General features: G+C 42.0%; 1 protein-coding gene across 1 annotated transcript in view; it reads right to left on the bottom strand.

The window, feature by feature from the left end:
- KNL1 (kinetochore scaffold 1) overlaps positions 1–23491 on the bottom strand; it is a 126249-nt gene that overhangs the window by 43282 nt on the left and 59476 nt on the right. The window contains 9 exon segments of the mRNA XM_085895882.1: positions 246–333; positions 1246–1362; positions 1594–1663; positions 5313–5434; positions 6467–6571; positions 6725–6798; positions 7804–7882; positions 11600–11739; positions 15123–19640. Coding sequence (XP_085752008.1) covers positions 246–333; positions 1246–1362; positions 1594–1663; positions 5313–5434; positions 6467–6571; positions 6725–6798; positions 7804–7882; positions 11600–11739; positions 15123–19640 — 5313 coding nt within the window.

Genomic DNA, 23491 nt, shown 5'->3' with positions numbered 1-23491 from the left:
CTTACTCTCTCTCTCTTTCCCTCACCCATTCTTCTTCCTCCAAGTGTCTCTCTGTTGTGTCCGTCTACACTGCCATTTGAGTGTTTCGCCGCTTTTAATGGTGTTCTCGTTGTTCAGTTGTGTGTTCTCACTATACCATGACCTTGCACTTTGAATACAACATTCCTTCACACACTGCTGTTTTATGCATGCGGAAGTGTCCATTACATGTTGATTAGATGGTAAATTGTAACAGACAAACGCACCCATTCGCAGGGGTTCCATTGCCCTTTGCAGGTCACATATCAGTTTGTTTGCTGTTGCACTTTTCTTCTGCAAATCTTCCAGCTCCACCTGCCGGCCAGACAACAGCCCCGAACAATGGTTAGTGCACCAGTCCACCGCATCATTGTGCAAATGGGTTGTTCTTAGAAACCAGGGTGACGAGGGCATGCATTTGAAAAGAGGGAAAAATAAAACTTTGGCATTAAAGGCCTAAATACAGGTTGAAAAGGATTAAAATTACAAATGGATTTGATTATATTTTGGATTCCACCGAGCTGTTTTTGACAAGAGGATTTGAAAACGCAAGGCACCTCACAAATCAGTGCCTTTCAGATCGACATTTGAAAGACCTCTCAAAACTATAGAGATCAAATATCATGTTAAGTTTGTGTTTATTGCCAATTAATTTATTTCAATCGACACATTCCATTGGCAGGATAGCTCAGTGAAACAATTTAAGCGATTCAGATGCATACCATGAAACTAACGAACAACAAAACCCTGAACAAAATCAGTGTTAATTAAGCTTCTGAAGCCCTCAAGGAGACCTTTTGGTTTTGTCCTTCACTCAAGAGCCCTTTCTGTATTAGCTCCCAAAAGGTGAAGAAAACAAAACGACACAGTCAGTTATGCAGCCATTTTGTAGACTCACTTCCCCAATCTCATTTCCCTCCCCCTTCCACTCGTCACAGCCAACGCAACATTCCGATAGTCTCCTTTTATCTTCCCCAAACTCCCTCACCCTGGATTCTCCAAAACTCCAAGAAAACTCATTCTTCCCAACTTACTTTCCGACATGTAGACTGTCAGCCATAGAAACGTCATCCGTTCTTATTGATGGGCAATTTTATGTTTTGGGGCTCTGAACAACAGGCTCAACTTAACCTTAAACAATGCAAACTCACCAACGCAGCCTCATTTTTAACTATTCTCATGGGAAAAACCAATCTCTCTGCTTTTTATCGACTGCCCAACACGCACCTGTTGCTCCATACGCAATTCAGCGAGATAGTGTTTGTGCAAAGCAGCGTATGCCCCCTCAGCTTTCCGATACAAGCCACTCATAGCGACTGGCAATTCATCGCTCAGTCTTGTAACCTGCCGTGACAAAAATCATTTCTCACTTACAACCCTCATGTAATCATTTACACACATCCCTGGATTTCAATGCACACACATAATGCAACAACAACCACCCCACCCCCCCCAAAAAAAAATATCCATCAGATATATCATTAATATCTCATGAAATTTAAAATCTCATCTCACGTGTCTCAGTGAAAAAGTTTACCAGTGACCTTTGTGAGCTCCACCAGCTGACTGGCTCACCTGTCTTTCTGTTAGCCTTCCATTCAATCTCGATAGCATGACATCATGCTTTGCGATTGAAGTTTCAAACCTGCCACAAAACAGGAATATAACAGTGCAAGTTTTGGAAACTCCAAAAGCTTTAATATTGCCACCTTGTCTTTCCATTAAAGAGAAAATGGAAAAGTCGATTTATTTACACGAACAAAGATTAAGGAGTGTGTTAAGTGGAAAAAAAAAAGCCCGTCTGGATAATTTTACAGACCATCCGTTTTGTGAAGTATGGGTTCTTCCCATTTATGTGGGTGATGAGCTCACCAGCCCTCCTCACATGCAAAACCAACTCCTTATGAAAAACCCCGGGTTATAAGTTTGATCCTCTGAGAGATCTCGTCAGAAAGGCCAAGAAAGCCTATGGTGAATACAATGCCGAGTGCAGTCACATGAAATGAAGATCGTCTGTCAGGTCCTGGCCACGTCAGTTTGATTGATCTCTGCTCATTTGGTGCTTCATGATCGTTGAGATGAGTCTATACTTGGACTGTAATGGTAAGTAAACATTCGACACGACTTCTGAACAGTTGGAAGACCACCTCCTCAATAAACGATTATCTCGGTATTCTGGTGTATTTTGTCATGCTGACAACATCTCAAAACTTTTTTTTTTTTTACCACATTTGCAAAAATAAATATACTGAACAAAAATATAAACGCACCAACCTAAATATCTAAGTCAAGATTGCCATTATGGGAAAATGGTCAAACCGATGATATGTTTGAGCAATGGTTCCTTTGTTTTGCTCAAGACAGATGTTCCCATTGAAATTGACCACTCTGAGTGTGTGGACTCACACATTGAGTAATCCTTCCCATGAGCACCATGGGGCTTGACAGAGTGATGGTCAGTGAGCGTGACCAGGACACAAACACTCCCTATAGCTTGCCCTATAAAAGGCCTCCCCAAAATGTGGACTGGTGCCAAATCTCAACATGCCACAGATGTCACAAATCTTGAGGGAGTGCGCCATTAGCATGCTGAATGCTGGGATGTCAGTACGGGCCGTTGCAGCACACTTCAATGTCCACCACTCCACCATTAGCCGCCTGAGAACGCGCCTCAGAGAGACTGGAAGCACCGTGAACCGCCCACATGCCCGGCGACCACGTGTGACCACCGCCGGTCAGGATCGTCACATGAGGCTGCAACATCTCCGGGATCAACTCCGACCAGCCACGAGGACTGCCGATGAGACTGTCGGGCTGCATAACAGGCGCAGGCGATAATCTGGTGATGTCCATGCGCCGGAGATGCACCGCTCTGCGCGACGCCAACGGTGGACACACCCGCTACTGACTGTGTGAACTCTGACAGTAACACCTCGGTTGTGTCGGCTGTTGTAGCGCAAACTGTCGCCAGAATTCTCAAGGAACTCTTTGAAATTTAATGCTCAATTGTCATGGATTCGATAACCAAATTGTTGTGAAGATTTAGTATTAATGAGTTCGAGGTAAAATAGTAACAATCGCTTGGTGCGTTTATATTTTTGTTCAGTGTAAATAAAATAATAACCCGCATTCCATTCCTACCAACTCGTTTTTCATCACCTCCAACTTGCCATGGATGGGAAAAGCTAATAATCGATTTACTTGGAAAACTATCATGTCCGTTTAAACCTAAAGATCCATTTTGGCTGGACTTGGAGCTTGACGTGGCAGTTCTGACGGAAGCATTTTTATTACACTACAAGCAAATACCACCTGCTGCTCCGCTGATGGTAATGCTAAGGGGGGAGGGAGAAAAAGAGGAGAGAGGAGAGAGGAGAGAGGAGAGAGGAGAGAGGAGAGAGGAGAGAGGAGAGAGGAGAGAGGAGAGAGGAGAGAGGAGAGAGGAGAGAGGAGAGAGGAGAGAGGAGAGAGGAGAGAGGAGAGAGGAGAGAGGAGAGAGGAGAGAGGAGAGAGGAGAGAGGGAGAGAGGGGAGAGGGGAGAGGGGAGAGGAGAGAGGAGAGAGGAGAGAGGAGAGAGGAGAGAGGAGAGAGGAGAGAGGAGAGAGGAGGAGAGAGGAGAGAGGGAGAGGAGAGAGGAGAGAGGAGAGAGGAGAGAGGGAGAGGAGAGAGGGAGAGGGGAGAGGGGAGAGAGGAGAGAGAGGAGAGGGGAGAGGGGAGAGAGAGGGGAGAGAGAGAGGAGAGAGAGAAGAGAGAGGAGAGAGAGGAGAGGGGAGAGAGAGGGAGAGAGAGGAGAGGGGAGAGAGAGAGAGGAGAGAGAGGAGAGAGGAGAGAGGAGAGAGACCAGGGAGATTGAAGAAGTGGAGGGGAAGAGAGAGAGAAGAGGGAGGGGGAGCAGGAGGGGTGGGGGAAGGGAAGACAGTGTGAGGTGAGAGCAAGGGAAGGAAGGCAGACATGCGGTGGAGGGTTCATTGCGATTCATACAGTTTCATCAAAACATTCTGCATCGAATGGCAGTAAAAATGGAAACAAAATAATGTCTGAAATCCATTTTCTAGTCCAGACAATAATGACAAAATAATGACAAGTCCAGAGACAAACTCCCGCCGAGACAAGTCCGGAGACATACTCCTGTCCAGACATGGATGGGATGGGACAAAGACTGAGCGAGAGAGAGGAGAGGGGTGGGGGTAGGGGAGTTAGCAGACAGAATATGTTATGCTTTATGAACACACACACACACACACACACACACACACACACACACACACACACACACACACACACACACACACACACACACACACACACACACACACACACACACACTTCTGCGAACCAGCCGTTCCCCACCCCCCCCCCCTCCCTAGGGTGAGTGCACATCCAAGCATGTAGGTTCCCGAGATAGTTATAACGTTAGTATTTATATTTGGATAGCCCCATCCATGCTTTAACGGGACATCTTCTTCTTCATCCTTCCATTGCACAGCAATGAGCACCACCTCCCATAACACTATTATGATGCAAGAACATCATGGAAAGCCAAGTGGTCTTTGAGATTCCATGTTGGCAATGTTAAGCGATGACCAAAACGCACGTTTTTTTTCAGACCACCACTCAAAATTAAATGTAACTAGCATAACCCGCGCTCTGCACGACATGTTGGGGTGGGTGTGTTTGAGAAAGGAACTGATGCAGAGTATCAGTAGTAATTTTACTTTAATGCAGTAAGTGGAATATGATTTCACCGTTTCAGAACCATTTTATTTACTTTTTTTTGTACCATGCACCTCATATGGTCTTTGAGATAATGTAAGCCGAATATCACGTTACTCGAGCGCAGAACAAAGTCGAAGATAGCGCGACACGAAACCACAAACTCGGAAATAATATATAAGATTGCAGCTTGCTCTTGACAGTTTTTTTTCTTTTCTTTCAAACTGCCATTTTATCTTGACCTTTAACCTGGAGCGGTATGATGTAAATTAAATGTAAATGCACCTTGCTCGAGAGTAGACTATCTGGAGAGGGCAATTCCATTGGGTGGGGGGGGGATGAGGGGAGTGAGCTTGGTCGCGGGGGTGGAAAGGGTCGGGTCATGGGGGCGGAGAGGGTCGAGTCGTGGGGGAGGAGGCTGGGTGGCTGATGAAATTGCAGCACTCTGATGTCAATTTCTGGCTAACAAACCGATTCCATCTCATGTTTTGAACACAAGTTACTGGAAATAAACTTTCAAATGGAAAACACATTTCAAGTAGTTTATCACACCCCTTCCAACAATACAACCCTCCACCTACTTGGTAAAATTTTGAGCGAGGTTATCGATAAAGAGTTGATGAGCGTAGCACTGTCTGCCAGGAAGGTGAGACTTTAGTAGACTTCCTGTGACCCCTTGGATCTGCTCTGAATTTTTGGTTTGCTGCAACACAGAATATGAAGACACATATTACAGACAGAGCAGCAAGCAGTTGACCATTGTCAAAAATGCACACTTCCCTGTTTCATTCTGTGTTTGAAAGAACATTTTTATTCGAAAAAGATAATAAAACATCAGGTTTTAGAAACCAGAAACAAACAACAAATGGAACAACGAGAATGGCACTCGGCAGAATGCATACCTCCACCAGGCTAAACAGTTTACGTTTTGTGTCCCACAGATCGGCCAAATCTGAATCCGGACCTCAACAAAAATCTAATCGGCTTGTTCTTGACACGTACCCAACTGGTCTCCTAAGTTTTGTCATAAACTGCCCACAACTTTTTGAAATATAGTGCAATATAATCATTTTTGACCCATCTCCCAATGGTGAAGAATCTCGTAAAAATTAAAAAAAATTTCAGATCTGGATCTTCACAAAAAGCTCACCAAATCGTACTTGGCACACACCCAACCTATCCACCAAGTTTCATCCGAATCCGTCCATAAGTTTTTGATACATCATGCTATAAATTGTTTTGGCCCCATCTCCCTATGGTGAAGAATCACTTTAGAATCTGGTGAAGATCCGGATACTACAGTTTTTAATCAATTCTCCTCGTCACGCACCCAAACCTGTCCACCAAGTTTCGTCCGAATACATCCATAATTTTTTGAGATATCCTGCTCACAGAGACAGACAGACAGACAGGGATGAAAACATAACCTCTGTCCACCTTCGGGTGGTGGAGGTAACAAGAGGCAAAATGCTTGCCTTACCAGTAAGAGCCTTATGGTTGGTTTAAATTTTCCGCACACTTGTACAATGCTTCCATCACTTGAAGTTGAGCCCAATGCAGAGCTTTTACCCAGGGTTATCAACAAACATGTCTTCACCAAAAAAATTAAAAAATAAACACCGAGTATTTCTACTCTAGAAAATGAATTACAAATGCAGATTTAAGCTTTGTATCCAAATGCCAGGAAAAGCCATAAGAATGTGAAAAGCAACATTCTGAGCCCAACTTGACAAACCTCAGTCAAACATGCCGGAGATTTACGTTTCAGTTCAAAGTCCGACACATGTAAGCGAAGGTCTCTAAAAAGCTTCTGCATCAACACTTCCAAACTTTGAATGCCCTGGAAAATGAGGAGTGGTGGGATGGGGGAGTAAAGTTAAAAAAAAAATAATCCTTGAAGTTTCTGAGTGGTACTTTCATGAGACAATTTACGAAGAAGAAAAAAAATCGTCAGAGTTTTGACAAATTATTTCATTGCTTGACCATCACTTACCTCTTTGTCACTTATTGAGTTCGTCTTTGAAAGAGAACATTCAGCATCTTGATCATATGCAGCAGATGCAAAATCTGAAAGTTGGGAGTAATAATTTAAAAGGACTAGCAAACAGCACGTCATCACGGACGGAAGGAAGAGTTTTGCAGCGGAGCTCCATGTCCTGCTTCCTCCCGTCCAAAAAGGATGGGCTCTTAATACTAATACTACTACTAATAATAATACACAATGTATTTTGCTTTAAAATCACTGTGGTCAAGTGGTGAAAGTCGCTCAATAGCAAGGTGTTTAAAGGCCTTGCGGACACCAAGGACACTTGTGCGGGAACCCAGTGTCCCAATAGACAGTGTTGGAGGAGTGGTCTGATACAAGGCATGGGGGGACCAGAACTTCATAGACTTCAAAAAGACCAAGAAAGAAGAAGAGGCCCTCTGCGTACATCCACCTCTTTTCCCAATCACACGTTTAAATTTCATCCGGATTAATTGCTACATGAGTTAGTTGCATGTTTGGCACTTGCATGCGTAGGATTGCTGGAGCGACGCATTAGACTAGAGCTTGAACACTGTTCTGATTTGTTGTACATGAGGGATTTCAGACTAGGGTGGGGAGTAGTCTTGTATAATCGTGGAGTCATTCCCAGTGTTTCTCCCTCTCCTGGGAGCAGACTCGGAGAGTCTAAAGGAGGAACAGGGGGGTTGTGTTGTTGATATGACTCTTAGGGGTTAATAAATGCTTTACATAGCATAGTTATTTCCTTAATGAGTTTTCAGAATAAGTGTAGAAGTAATTAAAATGTGATATTAGATACGTGTTGCAATGATGTTTAGATAGATGAGGTCCACCTCGTTATATCTGCGTCTGAAAATCACCATCCTTTCTGACACTTTTATTTGATGTGTAAACCTCTGTTATCTGTATACCTTTGGACATGAACAAAAAGCCAATGTGAAAGAAATTGATATTTGGGACTTTGTTCTATTCATAAGCAAGCACTCTATGATCACTTGCTTAAAGGAATACATAGTGGAAAGGTTACATTTGAATGGTCACTTGTTCACAGACTTTAATGAGCTTACCTGCAGTGTTCCCAAGTGTGGTGTCACAAACAAAAGGCATGCTTTCGGATAAAATACCAAAATCAGAAACTCCATCGACCTGGAGAAGGCAAATACAGGAGAATCAAACAGATAGACATTACCAATTATAATTTATCAACAGAAAATGAGCACAAAGGTGGGCAGTTGTTAACAGGTTTTTTAAAGATTTGATTTTCAAGTCGTGATCTTTAAGCATTGATAAAGGCATTAAATGCTTTGCAAGTGCAAGTCAAGGTGAAGAGTCTTGAATCTGTGATAATCATCACTTCATACTCATGTTTTTTTTAGCATCCACTTATCATAGTGACATGACGAGATTTTTTCAGGATTCTCAATGTGACAAAGCAATGACTAAATCAACATCACTCAAGTTGGTGTCCTCAATGACGTCTCGAAGGGTTGTGAGGAGACGACCCCTTCTCCGGGGTTCCTCAGGCCTCCAGAATCGAACTTTCTTTGCAAGTTCTTCATATCGCATCACATGACCTGCAAGACGAAGGCAGCATTCCCTCGCAATTAGAGAGATGTGGGGCAAAGAACCATAGAGATCCTTGTTGGTGATGTGGTCTTGCCAAGAAATGTTCATAACGTTACGAAGCAATCGGGTTATGGGTACCATCCAGCAATTTCTCCAGTTGTTTGGGTCAAGGTCCAGGATTCACACCTATAAAGAAGGATCGACTCAATTGTAGTTTTGAAGACCCTTAGCCTACTCCATCTGCGAACTGGAGATCTCCAAACTTTATGGAGAGCGTAAACTGCTGTCCACACCTGAGCATTTTTGCATTCCAAGTCACACTGAGTGTGTCTGCATTCCAAGTCTTGATTGGACTCGATTGGACTTCTGGCAACAGTAAGTGGAGCACACTCAGCAGAAGGATTAACGTGCATTTGCTTAATCTTTTCAGCATCAAGTACGAGCCCAATCGACCCAGTAGCAGTTTCAACCTTGTGAAGTACAAGTTCAGCTTTGCTCAACATGTCTGAGGAGCGCTGTGTCGTCAGTAAAGTCGAGGTCAGAAATGTGCTGAGATGGATGTCTGCGACTTCTATGCTGGGAGGGAATTAAACCATCCCAATCTTCAATCACAATTCTTCGGGCAGAGTCCAAGGCAATGGTAAACAGGGTAAGGATTGAGCCAGTTACCTTGAAGAACTCCATTGTCGATTTGAAAAGTTGCAGTCTCTCCTTCAGGAGTAGATACCACTGCAGAGGTATCTCCATACATAATTTCTATGGCCTTCACAATAGACTCAGGGATGCAATACGAGTATAGAATTTGGAAAAGCTTATTCTTATCAACCGAGTCGGGAGGCTTTCCTGAAGTCTAAGACGATAGCAGCCTCTTTTTGGTGGTTACGTACTTCCTCAATAGACTAAAACATTATGAATTGGGCGTAGGATCTTTTATAATTCAGAGCGAATTATGTTAAGGAGACGATTGCATGTTGTTGCTGCTGTTTGAGTTAAACTTATTCCACGGCAGTTTTCAGGAAGCGTTAGATTTCCTTTCTTGGGTATTGGTACAATGCCAGCTTTCCCCCATTCTGAAGGGCACTTCCCTCGGTATGTTTCATTGCAGAATTTCAGAGATATTTTCTTATCTTCGGAAGTCACCAGACTTCGATTGGGATACCAGAGACTGGGAGCTTTTCCAAGTTGCATTTGTTTCATTGCCAAGTCAAGTTCTGCTGAGGAAAGATGCCAGCAGTAACATTGGAATTGACCTCAAAAATGGGATCGATCGGATTGTTGGGCAGGCTCGCATTGTCAGAAGCGAGCAGTTTTTGGAAATGAGTTTTCCAGGAATCTAAGAGATTCTCACCTTGGATAAAAACGGTTTTAGATTTCTTTCCAGAAAGACATTTCACGAGATTCCAGGCATTACGGAATGGCACTGGTTGATTCCTCTTTATCAACCACCGCCCCCACCCCCACCAAGTGAATTGTGAAACCGCTTTTCCTGGGCTTCATCATTCGCATCACGTAATGCAACTTATGTTGTCGATACAGTCTCAGTCTGTGCACTGAAGACAGGTTCACGGGCAGCGTTTACTTCAGCAGTTCCTTGAACACTAGTTTTAACATGTTTTCTTGGTAGCAATAGTCAAACCAACTTTATTACTTGCATCAACAAAATCTTTATATGTGCTCAATTGATTTCTTTCGAATACATCCCATTCAGTAGACATTTGATTTTCCATTCGGAAGGCAATGTGAGGATTGATAGAGACAATATCCCAATGAGTCTGGACAAGTTTGTGTTCTTTTTTGATCCAATGCTAAGCCTTATCTTTGCACAACCAATTATGTCAGAGCCAATAGGGTCTGATAAGGATCGAGCTTGAGAATCCATGATACTGTTACTCCATCTTTTAAGACAAAGGATGAAATCAATTTGAGATGGTTTTTTTTATTGTTTGGAGCACAGAATGCCCAGTCTTGATTTGGGTTTTTGAAAGAGAATGTTAGTAATTGAAAGGTCATGCTGATGTATGAAATCAAGAAGGAACTGTCCATTTCTGTTGGTGGCGCGATGGAAAGAAAAGCCGTTCAATACCTGGGCATTAAAATCCCCTCCAAGTCCAAGACAAGAATGTGTAGGGATAGATGACATTATCTAGGTGAGGCTTTCATAGAACTCCGCCACACTTGATAAAGCACTGACGTTTGTTAGAGAGTAGCAGGATACAACACACGTTTTATGGCTCTTTTAAATATTGCAAATACAATCCGATCCGACACTTTGGTGATTGATATAAGGTTGTTGAGTAAAGAAGATTTAAGTATTATTCCAACTCCACCAATTGCTTCTCCTATTCAACGACATATAATGCTCATGTTAGAAGCTCAAAGAGTAGACAATTTGCCAAATAGTGTGAACCAGCAAAGAGTTGAAAAACGATTGGCAATTAAGCTTAGCACCAAACGCATTCCCATGTCACACAACCACGAGCTGCAGATGCCATCAATTATTGTTAGCGAATGGATATTGGACTGGGATTCAATTCTGAATTCAGCCGACTGGTTGCATCATTGCTGATGCAGTTCCACCTATACGTAAATGCATGAATTTCTAATTTGTTCAAGGGGGTCAGAGACAACTGGCATACATTCACCAAAGATGCCATAGGATCTTCAATGTCTATACCAACGAGCCCTGGCAGGTGGGTTCTCCGGCTTAACATACTTCCATGGGACGGCATGCACATTGATGTCTCACCCTGCTTGGGCAACACAGGGGTGACAGTTAATAGCTATCTCGAGATTTGAACCTGGGCTAAGACAGCTCAGAGGTGTGTACGCAAACTTCTAGGGGCTGGGCTATCCTGACAGTCCAAGACAACAGTACCAATAGTTGTTGCTTCTCAATGATAACAGATAAATGCTACATTTTCCACTCATTAACATGGTATTTCAAAATAAAAAGCCACCTCAAGGTTTACAATTTGTTTCCTGTTGCAAAAAACAAACAAAAAACAAGATGTAAATGTGCATTTCTGCGAAGCTCGGCCGCATCAAACTGGTTGCAAAAAGGTGGCCGAAGTGTTAATATTTTCAATTAATCCCTTGCACATAACAATTGAAAGTTTTCAGATGGGAGTCTTTGTAAAGTTTGATTTTTTCCAAAAGCAAGTGAAGATGAAACTGAAAATAACATTTTCATTTGTACATTATCAAACAGTTCGAAGTAATCGCATAATGAACCTGTAATAATAAATAACAATGATTACACAAACACAATCAGCATTTGTAAATAATCCGTTTTCTCACAATGTTTTGGTGTGAATAAGAGCTGCAGATTTTATTCTCGCCAGGAAGAGAAGGTTCAACCACTTTCGGACGATACTTGGAGGACCTCTCAACATGTCCGCCATCATATTGTCGACGGGAAAGGTCAGCTGCCCTAAATGCTTCAATCAAACAGTGTGTCTATCAACAAACGGGGCTCAAGGACGATTGTACACAGGACATGCATGAAATTTCTGTTCATACAAGCATATAAAACTTCATGACAATTTATTACATCCATATAATGAGGGAGATTCAAGGTATACAATGAACACTACACCACAGTTGCTTGCGGAAACCTTGACAGTAAACATTATGGAGTTGCAAGGTCACTTCTTGCTTTGTTTGAATGATTGAAAATACTGGAGTTAACTTTGAATACTAGCTGAGGCTGACCCCTGCATTTGTTTCATACAATGAAATGGTGATGCAATATCATACTAGGCGCGTCCACATAAACCTGCAGTGTCACCTGAATTACTGATATTATTTCACGCACATCTCAATTGGACTACAATACATGCACAAATCAAAGTACTTCAACACTTGATTTCCACTTGACAATTGAACCACAATTTACCACATGATACGATTTACATAACTATATATATATATAACTATATATATATATATATATATATATATATATATATAACTATATATATATATATATATATATATATATATATATATATATATAACTATATGTATATATATATATAACTATATGTATATATATATATATATATATATATATATATATATATATATATATATATATATATATATATATATATATATATATATATATATATATATTTCCCACCCGCTGCCCCCCCCCCCACCACCCTAAAAACGAAAGTCAGAAAAAACATGTCAGGATGGAATCCCCCAAAAACAACGAAGCAAGTTAGAAATAACACCACAATCCTTTTTCTGATAGCCATGACATATTTTGGACATTTTCCCTCACAACAAATAAAATACTGTGGTGGGGACAAAATAGGGGGCAATGGGGATAAAGTAGATTAGTTGTACCATTAGTACATGTTCAGCACAAGTGTGCGATTTCTGTTGTAAAAATGATAAGAGTACGTGTCGAAGTTTGTTCAGGAGATGGTAATCGCCACCCCTCCTCCATAATGTGTCTACAAACGTTCCGCACCGTTCCCACGACCCCCCACTTGGATTTAAATCGGAGGCTCCCAAAAAATTTTGACCACGACAAAAAATTTAAAATCTCATGCACCTGGTAAATAGTACCAGCACCTACCATAAAAATTGTTGGAGAAAATGTTTTTGACATGAAAAACCCCCCTCAAAAACTGGAATTTGTGAAAAGGTGACAAGCTGCCAAATTTGAATACAGTATATGGCTGTAAGATCAAGCAGCATGTCGAAGCAAAATATTGCAATACAGCCATTTTTCATTATTTTTGCCTCTCTTGTAAGGTGGTCCTTCTTTACATTTAAACTTGCTAGTATTTAAAATGTACAGTTTTTCATTTGGGGGGGATAGGGGGTCATCCGCGACCATCAGAAGGTACTCGCGACCCAAGTTCAGGTTGCGACCATGGGTTTGGGAACACCTGCTTTAAATCATTCCCTTTACAATGTCTATTTGCTTTTATTTAAAGTGAATTACCAACAAGTCGGCTCAGTGGGCAAGGCTATGCTCACCCCCCCCCCCCCGCCACCTCCCTGAAAAAGTAACGCTTTTTTTTTAACCAAAGAACCACCAAAACCACCTGAAACCGCTCGCAATAGTGTATGTGTTGCAAGGTCTGACAGAGAACCAATCGGCGCACAGTCGCAAGTAAGACAAGCTGAGGGGCGTTTGCAGCTCGGGGATGTTAGAAGTTGAGGCGTAGAGCTCGAAGAGTCGAGTCGAGTATGGTGAACGAGTGGGTTCGGGGCAGTTAGAGTTGGGCTCAGAGAGTTCTTAACACAAGACTACAAGTGTGACACGAGGTACTGTGCCGCTGAACAGACGCGCATACCCCAAGCCCCAACAAAGCTGGATGTTGTCCACCTAGACAATCTATCCCCCTCCCCCAAACTCCACCACAATAGCTCTCCCCCTCACCGCCCCCCCCTCGAACCACAGCACCGACCACATGCAAACGACAGGATGTGGGGACAGGTTTTCTTTTGCGTCGTGTGACCCTGTCTGTCTTAATATCTGTCATGGAAAAGAAATAAAGATAATGATAAGCCATCGAAGCTTGTGCAATTAATTGTAGTCATAAAAACTGCGACACGTGTGAATTTGTTCTCTTGTTCTCCACATTCCTTGGAAACCATTTATTAAACCTGTTATCATCCTTGGAATGTCGGCATGGTGTGTGGTTCATGATCTGGCATAATAAACACGGCATGGTTCAAGGAAATTTGGTGCGAAATCCTCATGAGGTTGTAAAATTGCAGTTAATTTCGTTGGGCTTGCTCAGCCCCACATTCTAATTAATGGGGAAATTACTGGAGGCGACAGACCTCAAAGTTTCTGCACATCTGAAATGGAAGAAAGGATTTCGGCTTTCCCAGATGATGGTCTTTCTAGACAAGGCGTTGCTAAATTGATCGTCTGGGTGGAGGATTTGACGAGACCACGCAATGGACCACCGTTACAATACACAATTACACAAACCACCACCACAAATCTACAATTCCCTCCCACATTGACCTCTTCATACAATTGATACTGGACTGGCAGGTTCCCAAACCCAGGGTCATGACCCAAACTTGACCCCCCCTCAAAATCTCAGTTTTTGAGGGGGGGGGTTACATGTCAAAAGCATTTTCTCTGACAATTTTTATCATAGGTACACTAGGTATCAGTATCATTTGGGTTGCGAGGCAAATGTGATTTCAAATTTTGGGTAATGGACAAAAAAAAGTTTGGGAACCACTGGCCCTCGAGGTAGGCAAACTCACTTCTGAGCTGTCTAGCCTGGGTTTGAATCTTAGTTCAGCTACCAACTGTCATCCTGGTGTCTCGCAGGCAGGACAAGTATGCCATCCCTCAGATGTACATTACACTGGGCGTCCCATCTGCAATCATAAGTTGTTGGACGTTAAAGATCCCACGGTGTCCTTCACGAAGAGCAAGCGAGCTATCGCCAGCACCCTGGACAAATTCCAAATCAATTCCCTAACCTGCAGGGAGTACGGCACCAGAGGCAAAGCCGCACTCCCAGCAATGATGGAACCAGCAGCCCCGGCTGCATACAAAATAATTACAATTGTTACTATTGCGACACAGTCACCCATGCCAAAAATGTCAAAATATGTCATAATGGCAATATGTAAAAGGATTGTGACATCAGTGAGACCATCCCGAGCTCGTTTGGCATTTTTTTTTTTTTTTTAGAATACCTTCCCGACAGGTTTTTGTTTATTTCTTTCTGACTGGTCATATATAGGCTTCATTGGGGCATCATCCACATTAACATCCATTGGCACTGTTATCAGAAAGCAAAATGTGTTGTTTCCAGAAAGTCCTTACTCGTATCCAGGTTTTCAATCACAGCCTTAATCTCCGGTTGAAGCTCAGTTGCAGTGCGGCTCTGCATCGTATCCACATCTTCATTTCCAATCAAGCCTGTACACTGGATTGTACGAGTCGGTGGCAAAAAGACACGACCCTCTGCCTCAAGGCCAGCTTGAAGTTTTGACGAGCCCTCCCTCTGGAACTTCCTCGTATCCACATACTCATCTTTGTATAAGGCTGCAATCACTCCACCAGTCTTTGGTACATAGACTGCACCAGTCTTAGACCCTAGATGAGATTCTAATAAGGCCCCAATGTTATTGCTCGTTGTGTCCACATTCACCTTGTCTAAAATGACTGGTTGAGGGGGGTGCAACGTCTGTGGCAAAAATATCTCATCCTCAGCCTGGAATGTTGTTTCTGCTCGAGCAAAACCTATCAGGCCACACGTCTTAATGATATTCTCATTTCCAGGCATCACTGCTGCATGCTTCACTGAACTATTCTGTGACTCAAAGAGCTCATTTGGGGGATTAGCCCTTGGTTGAGGCTGAGAAAAGGCCTTGATATGGCTCTTGGTTACATTCAAGTCTTTAAACATAACTGCATGCTCATCTGCACAAGTCTGTGGAACAAGGATGCGCCTCTCAGCCTCGAGACCTGCTTGAAGTTCAGAAAAGGCTGCAGTGTTACAAGCTGTCACAGACATATTCCCATCACCAAACACGGTTGTTTTATCGAGTGCACGAGTACGTGGGGCAAAGGCACTACTCTGAGCAATAAGCCTTGGTTGAGATTCGGAAAAGGCTGCTGTGTGACACCTCGTCATTTCCATATTCTCATCTCCATATATGACAGAGTGCTCCATTGCACTGGTCTGTGGCACAAAGACCTGACTCGGAGCATTAAGCCATGGTTGAAGCTGAGGAATGGTCTCAGTGTAGTTCTTGATTCTGTTAATTTCTTTGTTTTCCAAAACAGGTGTTTTCTTCAATGTCTGAGTCCGTGGCCCAACAACCAGACTCCGAGCCTCAAACCTTGGTCTCGAGGGATAAAAAGCTGAAGTGTCACACTTTGTCATATCCATACTGTCATTTAAAAACACAGTCGTTTGCAACAACGCACCAGTCAGTGGCACAAGTAATTCATCAGCCTTCAACCTTGGTTGAGCTTCAAAAAAGGCCGCTGTATCGCACCGTGACGTATCCATATTCTTATCTTCAGTAACAGTTGTTTTCTCCGCTTCACGAGTCTGTGAAACAAAGATGAGATTCTCAGCATTAAACCCTGTTTGACGTTCGGATAAGGCCATGGTATGACATCCTGTCATAGCCATATTTTCATCTTCAAACACAGTTGTTTTATCCAATGCGCGAGTCTGTGGGACGGCGGCAACACTTTGAGCAATAACCCTTGGTTGAGATTCAGACAAGGCTGCTGTGTGACACCTTGTAATTTCCATATTCTCATCTCCATACAGAACCGAGTGCTCCATTGCACAAGTCTGTGGCACAAGGACCTGACGTGGAGCATTTTGTCGTGGTTGAGCCTGAACTAAGCTCTCAGCGCAGCTCTTGGTTGTGTTCATTTTTTTGCCTTCAAAACAAAGTGTTTTGTTCACCGAGTTTGTCTCTGGCCCAACAGCCAGACTCTGAGCCACAAACCTTGGATGTAATGTAGAAAAAGCTGAAGTGTCACACTTTGTCATATCCATATTGTCATTTTCAAACACAGTTGGTTGAAGCAATGAATCAGTCAGTGGCATAAGTAATTGATCAGCCTTCAATTTTATTTGAGGTTCACAAACGGCTGCTGTGTGGCAATGTGACGTATCCATATTTGTATCTTCAGTAACAGTGGTTTTCTCCACTTCACGTGTCCGTCGAACAAAGACGAGATTCTCAGCATCAAGCCCTGATTGATGATCAGACAAGGCCATGGTATGACATCCTGTCATAGCCATATTTTCATCTTCAAACACAGTTGTTTTATCCAATGCACCAGACTGTGGAACGACAACAACACTCTGAGCAACAAAACTTGATTGAGACTCGGAAAAGGCTGCTGTGTGGCACTTTGTCATATCCATATTCTCATCTCCATACACAACTGAGTGCTCCATTGCACTAGTCTGTGTGCCAAGTAATTTATCAGCCTTCAATTTTGTTTGAGGTTCAAAAGAGGCCACCTGGCGGCACTGTGATGTATCCATTTTCTTATCTTCAGTAACAGTGGTTTTCTCCACTTCACGAGTCTGAGGAACGAAGATGAGATTCTCAGCATCAACTCCAATTCGATGTTCAGACGAGGTCACAGTGTGACATCCTGTCATAGCCATATTTTCATCTTCAAACACAGTCGTTTTATCCAATGCACCAGACGGTAGAACAACAACACTCTGAGCAACAAGACTTGGTTGAAACTCGGAAAAGGCTGCTGTGTGGCACTTTGTCATATCCATATTCTCATCTCCATACAAAACCGAGTGCTCCATTGCACTAGTCTGTGAGACAAGTAAATGATCAGCCTTCGGTTGTGTTTGAGGTTCAAAAGAGGCCGCCAGGCTGCACCGTGATGTATGCGTTTTCTTATCTTCAGTAACAGTGGTTTTCTCCACTTCACGAGTCTGAGGAACGAAGATGAGATTCTCAGCATCAAGTCCAATTTGATGTTCAGACAAGGTCACAGTGTGACATCCTGTCATAGCCATATTTTCATCTTCAAATACAGTTGTTTTATCCAATGCACCAGACTGTGGAACAACGACAATACTCTGAGCAACAAGACTTGGTTGAGACTCGGAAAAGGCTGCTGTGTGGCACTTTGTCATTTCCATATTCTCATCTCCATACACAACTGAGTGCTCCATTGCACTAATCTGTGGGACAAGGACGTCACTTGGAACATTTGGCCTTGGTTGAGGCTGAGAAAAGATCTCCACATAGCTCTTAGTTGTGTTCATTTTTTTGTGTTCAAATGGAGTTGGTAACTCCACTATTTGAGTCTGTGGCTCAACAATCAGACCCTGAGGAGCCTCAACCCTTGGTGGAGATGCAGAAAAGCCTGAAGAGTGACATCTTGTCATATCCATATTGCAATTTTCGAACACAGTTGTTTTATCCAACACAACAGTCTGTGGCGCAAGTAACTGATCATGTGTCCTCGACCTTGGTTGAGGTTCAAAAGAGGCCACCAGGCTGCACAGTGACAAATCCATTTTCTTATCTTCACCAACAGTTTTCTTCACTTCATGAGTCTGTGAACCAAAGATGACATTCTCAGCATCAAGCTCTGTTTGATGATCAGACAAGGCCATGGTATGACATCCTGTCATAGCCATATTTTCATCTTCAAACACAGTTGTTTTTTCCAATGCATCAGACTGTGGAACGACAACACTCTGAGCAACAAGACTTGTTTGAGACTCGGAAAACGCTCCTGTGTGGCACTTTGTCATTTCCATATTCTCATCTCCATACATGATCGAGTGCTCCATTGCACGAGTCTGGAAGACAAGTAATTGATCAGCCTTCGATTGTATTTGAGGTTCAAAAGAGGCCGCCAGGCTGCACCGTGATGTATCCGTTTTCTTATCTTCAGTAACAGTGGTTTTCTCCACTCCACAAGTCTGTGGAACAAAGATGAGATTCTCAACATCAAGTCCTATTTGATGTTCAGACAAGGTCACAGTGTGACATCTTGTCATAGCCATATTTTCATTTTCAAATACAGTTGTTTTATCCAATGCACCAGACTGTGGAACGACAACACTCTGAGCAACAAGACTTGGTTGAGACTCGGAAAAGGCTGCTGCGTGACACTTTGTCAAATCCATATTCTCATCGCCATACAGGACTGAGTGCACCATTTCACAAATTTGTGGCTCAAGGACCTGACTCGGAGCATTTGGCTGTGATTGAGGCTTAACAAAGGCCTCAGTGTAGCTCTTGGTTGGGCTCATTTCTGTGTGTTCAAATGGCATTGGTAACTCCAATGTTTGAGTGTTTGGAACTAAGACCTGACTGTTCACCTCAAGCCCCACTTGATGTCTAGAAGAAGCTGCTATGTGGCATCCTCTCGTTGCCATGTTGTCATCTTCAAACATGAATGTTTTCTCCACTGCACAAGTCTGTGGCACAAGGAACTGGCCAGCAACCTTTGGTCCTGCCTGTGTTCCAGAAAAGTCCATTGTGCGACACCTTGTTGTGTCAATAATTTCATTTTCCAGCACGATTGTATTCTTCACTGCACCAGGCTTCGGCTCCAATACTTGCTCATATTTTATCCCAGCCAGAGTTGGAATAAAAGCCAAAGGTAATGGATCATCTGAAATGAGAGGCTGAAGCTGACATCTACGTTTTGGTGGGTTTGGTTGACTTGGATCCATACGTACACCTCCATCCATAAACAAACTTTGATTTTGTCCAGCTTGCTTGATTGTTCCACTCGGGTCAGCACACTCCACAGCTGAAGAAATAGATGATGCATTACTCCATTTTGCTGTGTCAGACAGGTTCAACCGCATCATCACATCTGGGAAAGGAAACGACAATAATTACTCAAAAACAAAGAACAATTTAAAATATAAAAACACCACAAAACAAACCTTTTCTTCTTCTTTTTTTGTCTGGGCTGAAATGAAAAGGAAAATTTACAACAAAACAGCAATAACGAGAATGGCACTCGCTAGAGGGCATACCTCCGCCCCGTAATGCCTGATTCATGAGAACATATCGGGCCAAATACATTTTTGAGATATCGTGCTATATATCGTTTTTGGCCGGATCACTCAATGGTGAAGAATCACTTAAAAATTATAGTAGTCAGATCTGGATCTTCACCAAAATCGAATCACTTTGTCCTTGTCAAACATCAAACCTGTCCACCAAGTTTCATCCAAATCCATCTTCAACTTTTTGAGATATCCTGTACACAGACAAACAAACAGACAGACAAGACGGTAGGCGGACATGGGTAGTCGACTACCCAATAGAACCTGACGTGATGGGCCCGTTCGATGGGGAATGACCCGAGTATTAAGCACAAGAAAATTCATGATTCTAGCTTCAAGGATTAATGCTGCAGATTGTTTTTTCGTTAAAATACCCCCACATTGAGGTTTTTCGGCCGTTGCTAGGCAACGGAGGGGTCCTTATCTATGGTTCTTTCTCACACATAACTAGGACATACCATGAACCTACCATACCAATTTCATGTATATCTGACTCATAGTCTCTGAGATATAACGAACTTCGTTTTTTTTTGTTTTCGACCAGGTTTCATTCAAAGTCTATCTTCTCCGACAGTTTTCCTAAGATCCGGCTGGAAATTTTTGACAATATGGCAGAATGTACTGCCCACAGTCGCTCGTGGCCCGATTTTTGAAAAAATAATTTTTTTATGATTTTTCAAAAATTTCAAAGTCCCGTTGCTAGGCAACGGTGGTGTCCATAGCAACGGTTCTTATTTACACACAACTAGGTTATGGTACGAACCTACCAAGCAAGTTTCATCGAAATCGCCATTGTATTAACGGAGCACTGGACCGAACAGAGGGACAGACAGACAAACATATTGACGGAAATACTGATAATAAGGGTAGAACAAATCTCAAAAAAAAAAAAAAAAATTGAATTTTTTTTTTCTCGACTCGATCGACTACCCAACAGACAGAAAGAGGTGAAAAAAACCACCTCCTTCACCTTCGGTGGTGGAGGTAATCACACTATATATATATATATATATATATATATATATATATATATATATATATATATATATATATATATATATATATATATATATATATATATATATATCGTGTTTGGCCCTATCTCTCAATGGTTAAGAATCACTTTACAAATTAAATAACTTTTATCCAGATCCGGATTCGGACTTCACCAAAATCGAATCTGTGTCATGGTCACACACCCAACCTGTCCACCAAGTTTCATCCAAATCCGTCTACAACTTTTTGAGATATCCTGCAAACAGACAGACAGACAGACAAAGAGACAAACAAACAAAAACAGAGCAGGGTGAAAACATAACCTCTTTCACCTTTTGTGGCGGAGGAAACTAGAACGACATTTGGTAGAGTACATTCCTCCGCTATATACATTTTGTATATCACTAATAGGACAGATCTTCATCCGGACTTAAAACAAAATCGAATCGGCTTGTTCTTGTTACCTTCCCAACTCATCCACAAAGTTTTGTCAAAACCCATTTACAATTTGAAATATGGTATACATATGTTTTTGAGTCACATATTTCAATGGCAAAGAATCACTTTCAAAAATTGCATTTTCCGGATCCGGATCTTCACCAAAATCTAATAATTTCATCCTCGTCACACACCCAACTTGTCCACCAAATTTTGTCCAAATCAGTCCGTAACTTTTTGAGATATAATGCTCAGACAGACAAACAAGAAAGATGTCATGCAGAGCACGATACTTACGAATATCCATAAAACAAATTTGACCTTTAAAAAAATAATTGGTGGTTGAATTCAATGGCAAAATACACAAATCCTCTTCCAATGTCAAGTCAAATGGATGAAAAGTGACAATTTTAGAAACGACTGTCAACTTTTTGGCCTATGTTGACTTCTAAAATACTTGTTTGTGGAATTCAGTGAACTGATATGCAAATCCTCTTCCAATTTCAAGTCCACGGGATGAAAATTGAGGATTTTATAAATCCCACCTAAGTTGTTGACCTTTGGCCTATGTTGACCTTATGATGAAGGTTGACCTCAAAAATTATGTGGTTGAACTCAATAACCAAATATTGAGTTGACTCCCCTTCAAATTTCAAGTCAAATCGGATGAAAATTGAGGACTTCAGAAATACGACAAATTTGTTGACCTTTTGACCTCAAAAACAAGAAGCTTATGACGAACTCTACCATGTGGTGAAGTTTCGTGAAGATCAGTTGAAAATTGTGACCTGTAGGTGATAAACATAAAGACAGACGGACAAACAGAATAATGCACGCAACCAACCAATACACTTGAAAAAAATCTTCGATTTTCGCAAGAAGTTGTGCATAGGGTCCAAATACTTGCCAAGTCCAAATAAACAACAATTGCCATGGAAACAGCAATTTGGGAATTTCGAACATTTGACCGATCAAGTGTTTTTCACGATTAAATGTTACACATATATTTGGCTGCTACATTTTGCAAATTGTGGCCTAATTGGTGTTTTGCAGGTTTTAGATGCCCTTGACCTTTGACTAGGTTTGACCAAATCTCACTCACATTTACCATTCATATGTACAAATAAGCTGTGAAAGTTTCAATTTGATATCTTGAAAAAAAATATTGAGGTATGGAAAAAATAGGATGACTGCATCTGTAGCTTATCTGAGCTCTGGCCTAATGTTGTAATTCTAATTTGGTAGCATTCTGACTGGTGGGTTGAGAGATGAATTTTTTTTTAAAGGAATTAATGCAATTTCCCCAAAAGTTGATCAAGTTGGCCATTTTGACACACTTCCGGTAACGTGATCGGCATTATCTCCGTAATTTAACATCCCTACCCTGGCCTAATGTTGTAACTCCAATTTGGTAGCATTCTGATTGGTGGGTCTGGAGAAGAAGATTTTTAAACAAATTTACTATGCCGGACATTTTGACCTATTTAAAGTCGCGTGACTGGAACGAGCTTTGCAATCCCCGTTAGTCGGGAGCGGAACGTTGCTGCTAAATTTCACTAAGATCAGCCCAGCAGTTTGGCCGGAGACATCGAAATAGGAGACGGACGGACAGAGCATGATGACAATACCTGATCTGGAATTCAAATTCCAGATAAGCTAATAATAAATTCACAAAAATCCCCGGTTGATGATAATGGGGTGGAAATAGTCATGGGAACTGTTGAGATGTCAAAATTGTTAAATCGATCTCTCTGATTTTTGATGAACCGATTATGACCCCAATATTCAATCTTTTGAAATTCAAAGTGAAGAGGATGAAAATTGATGAATTTTTGTGACCGAGCTTTGACCTTTTGACCTCAAAAAATAGGCTTGTGACCCAATATGGAAACGGTGTTCAAATTCTAAGTCAATCGGATGAAAACGGATTTTATGTGAGCTTTGACCTCAAATGATATGCTTCGAGGTTTTGATTGGTGAGCTAATTTAGTGAACCAACATGCAATTTCGATTCAATCGAGCAGAGTACCACCGTCTGGGTGAGTGGAGATTGCACATTATTTGCTTTAAAAAGCATAGTCTGTACATTGCAAGAGTAACCACCTATAGATGTTTGTGTGATGTGCATCTAAAGAGGTCAAACAGGTCTATAGGTCTAGGGTGTGTAAAGGTCGAAAGGATCCAAGTTGCCCAAAGGGTCTTTAGGGGTCTAAATATC

This window comes from Eptatretus burgeri, chromosome 9 (genome assembly GCF_056783735.1).
Source record: "Eptatretus burgeri isolate ZD-2024b chromosome 9, Ebu_testis_v1, whole genome shotgun sequence".
NCBI classification, from domain to species: Eukaryota; Metazoa; Chordata; class Myxini; order Myxiniformes; family Myxinidae; genus Eptatretus; species Eptatretus burgeri.
This window is presented reverse-complemented; position numbering and strand designations above follow the sequence as displayed.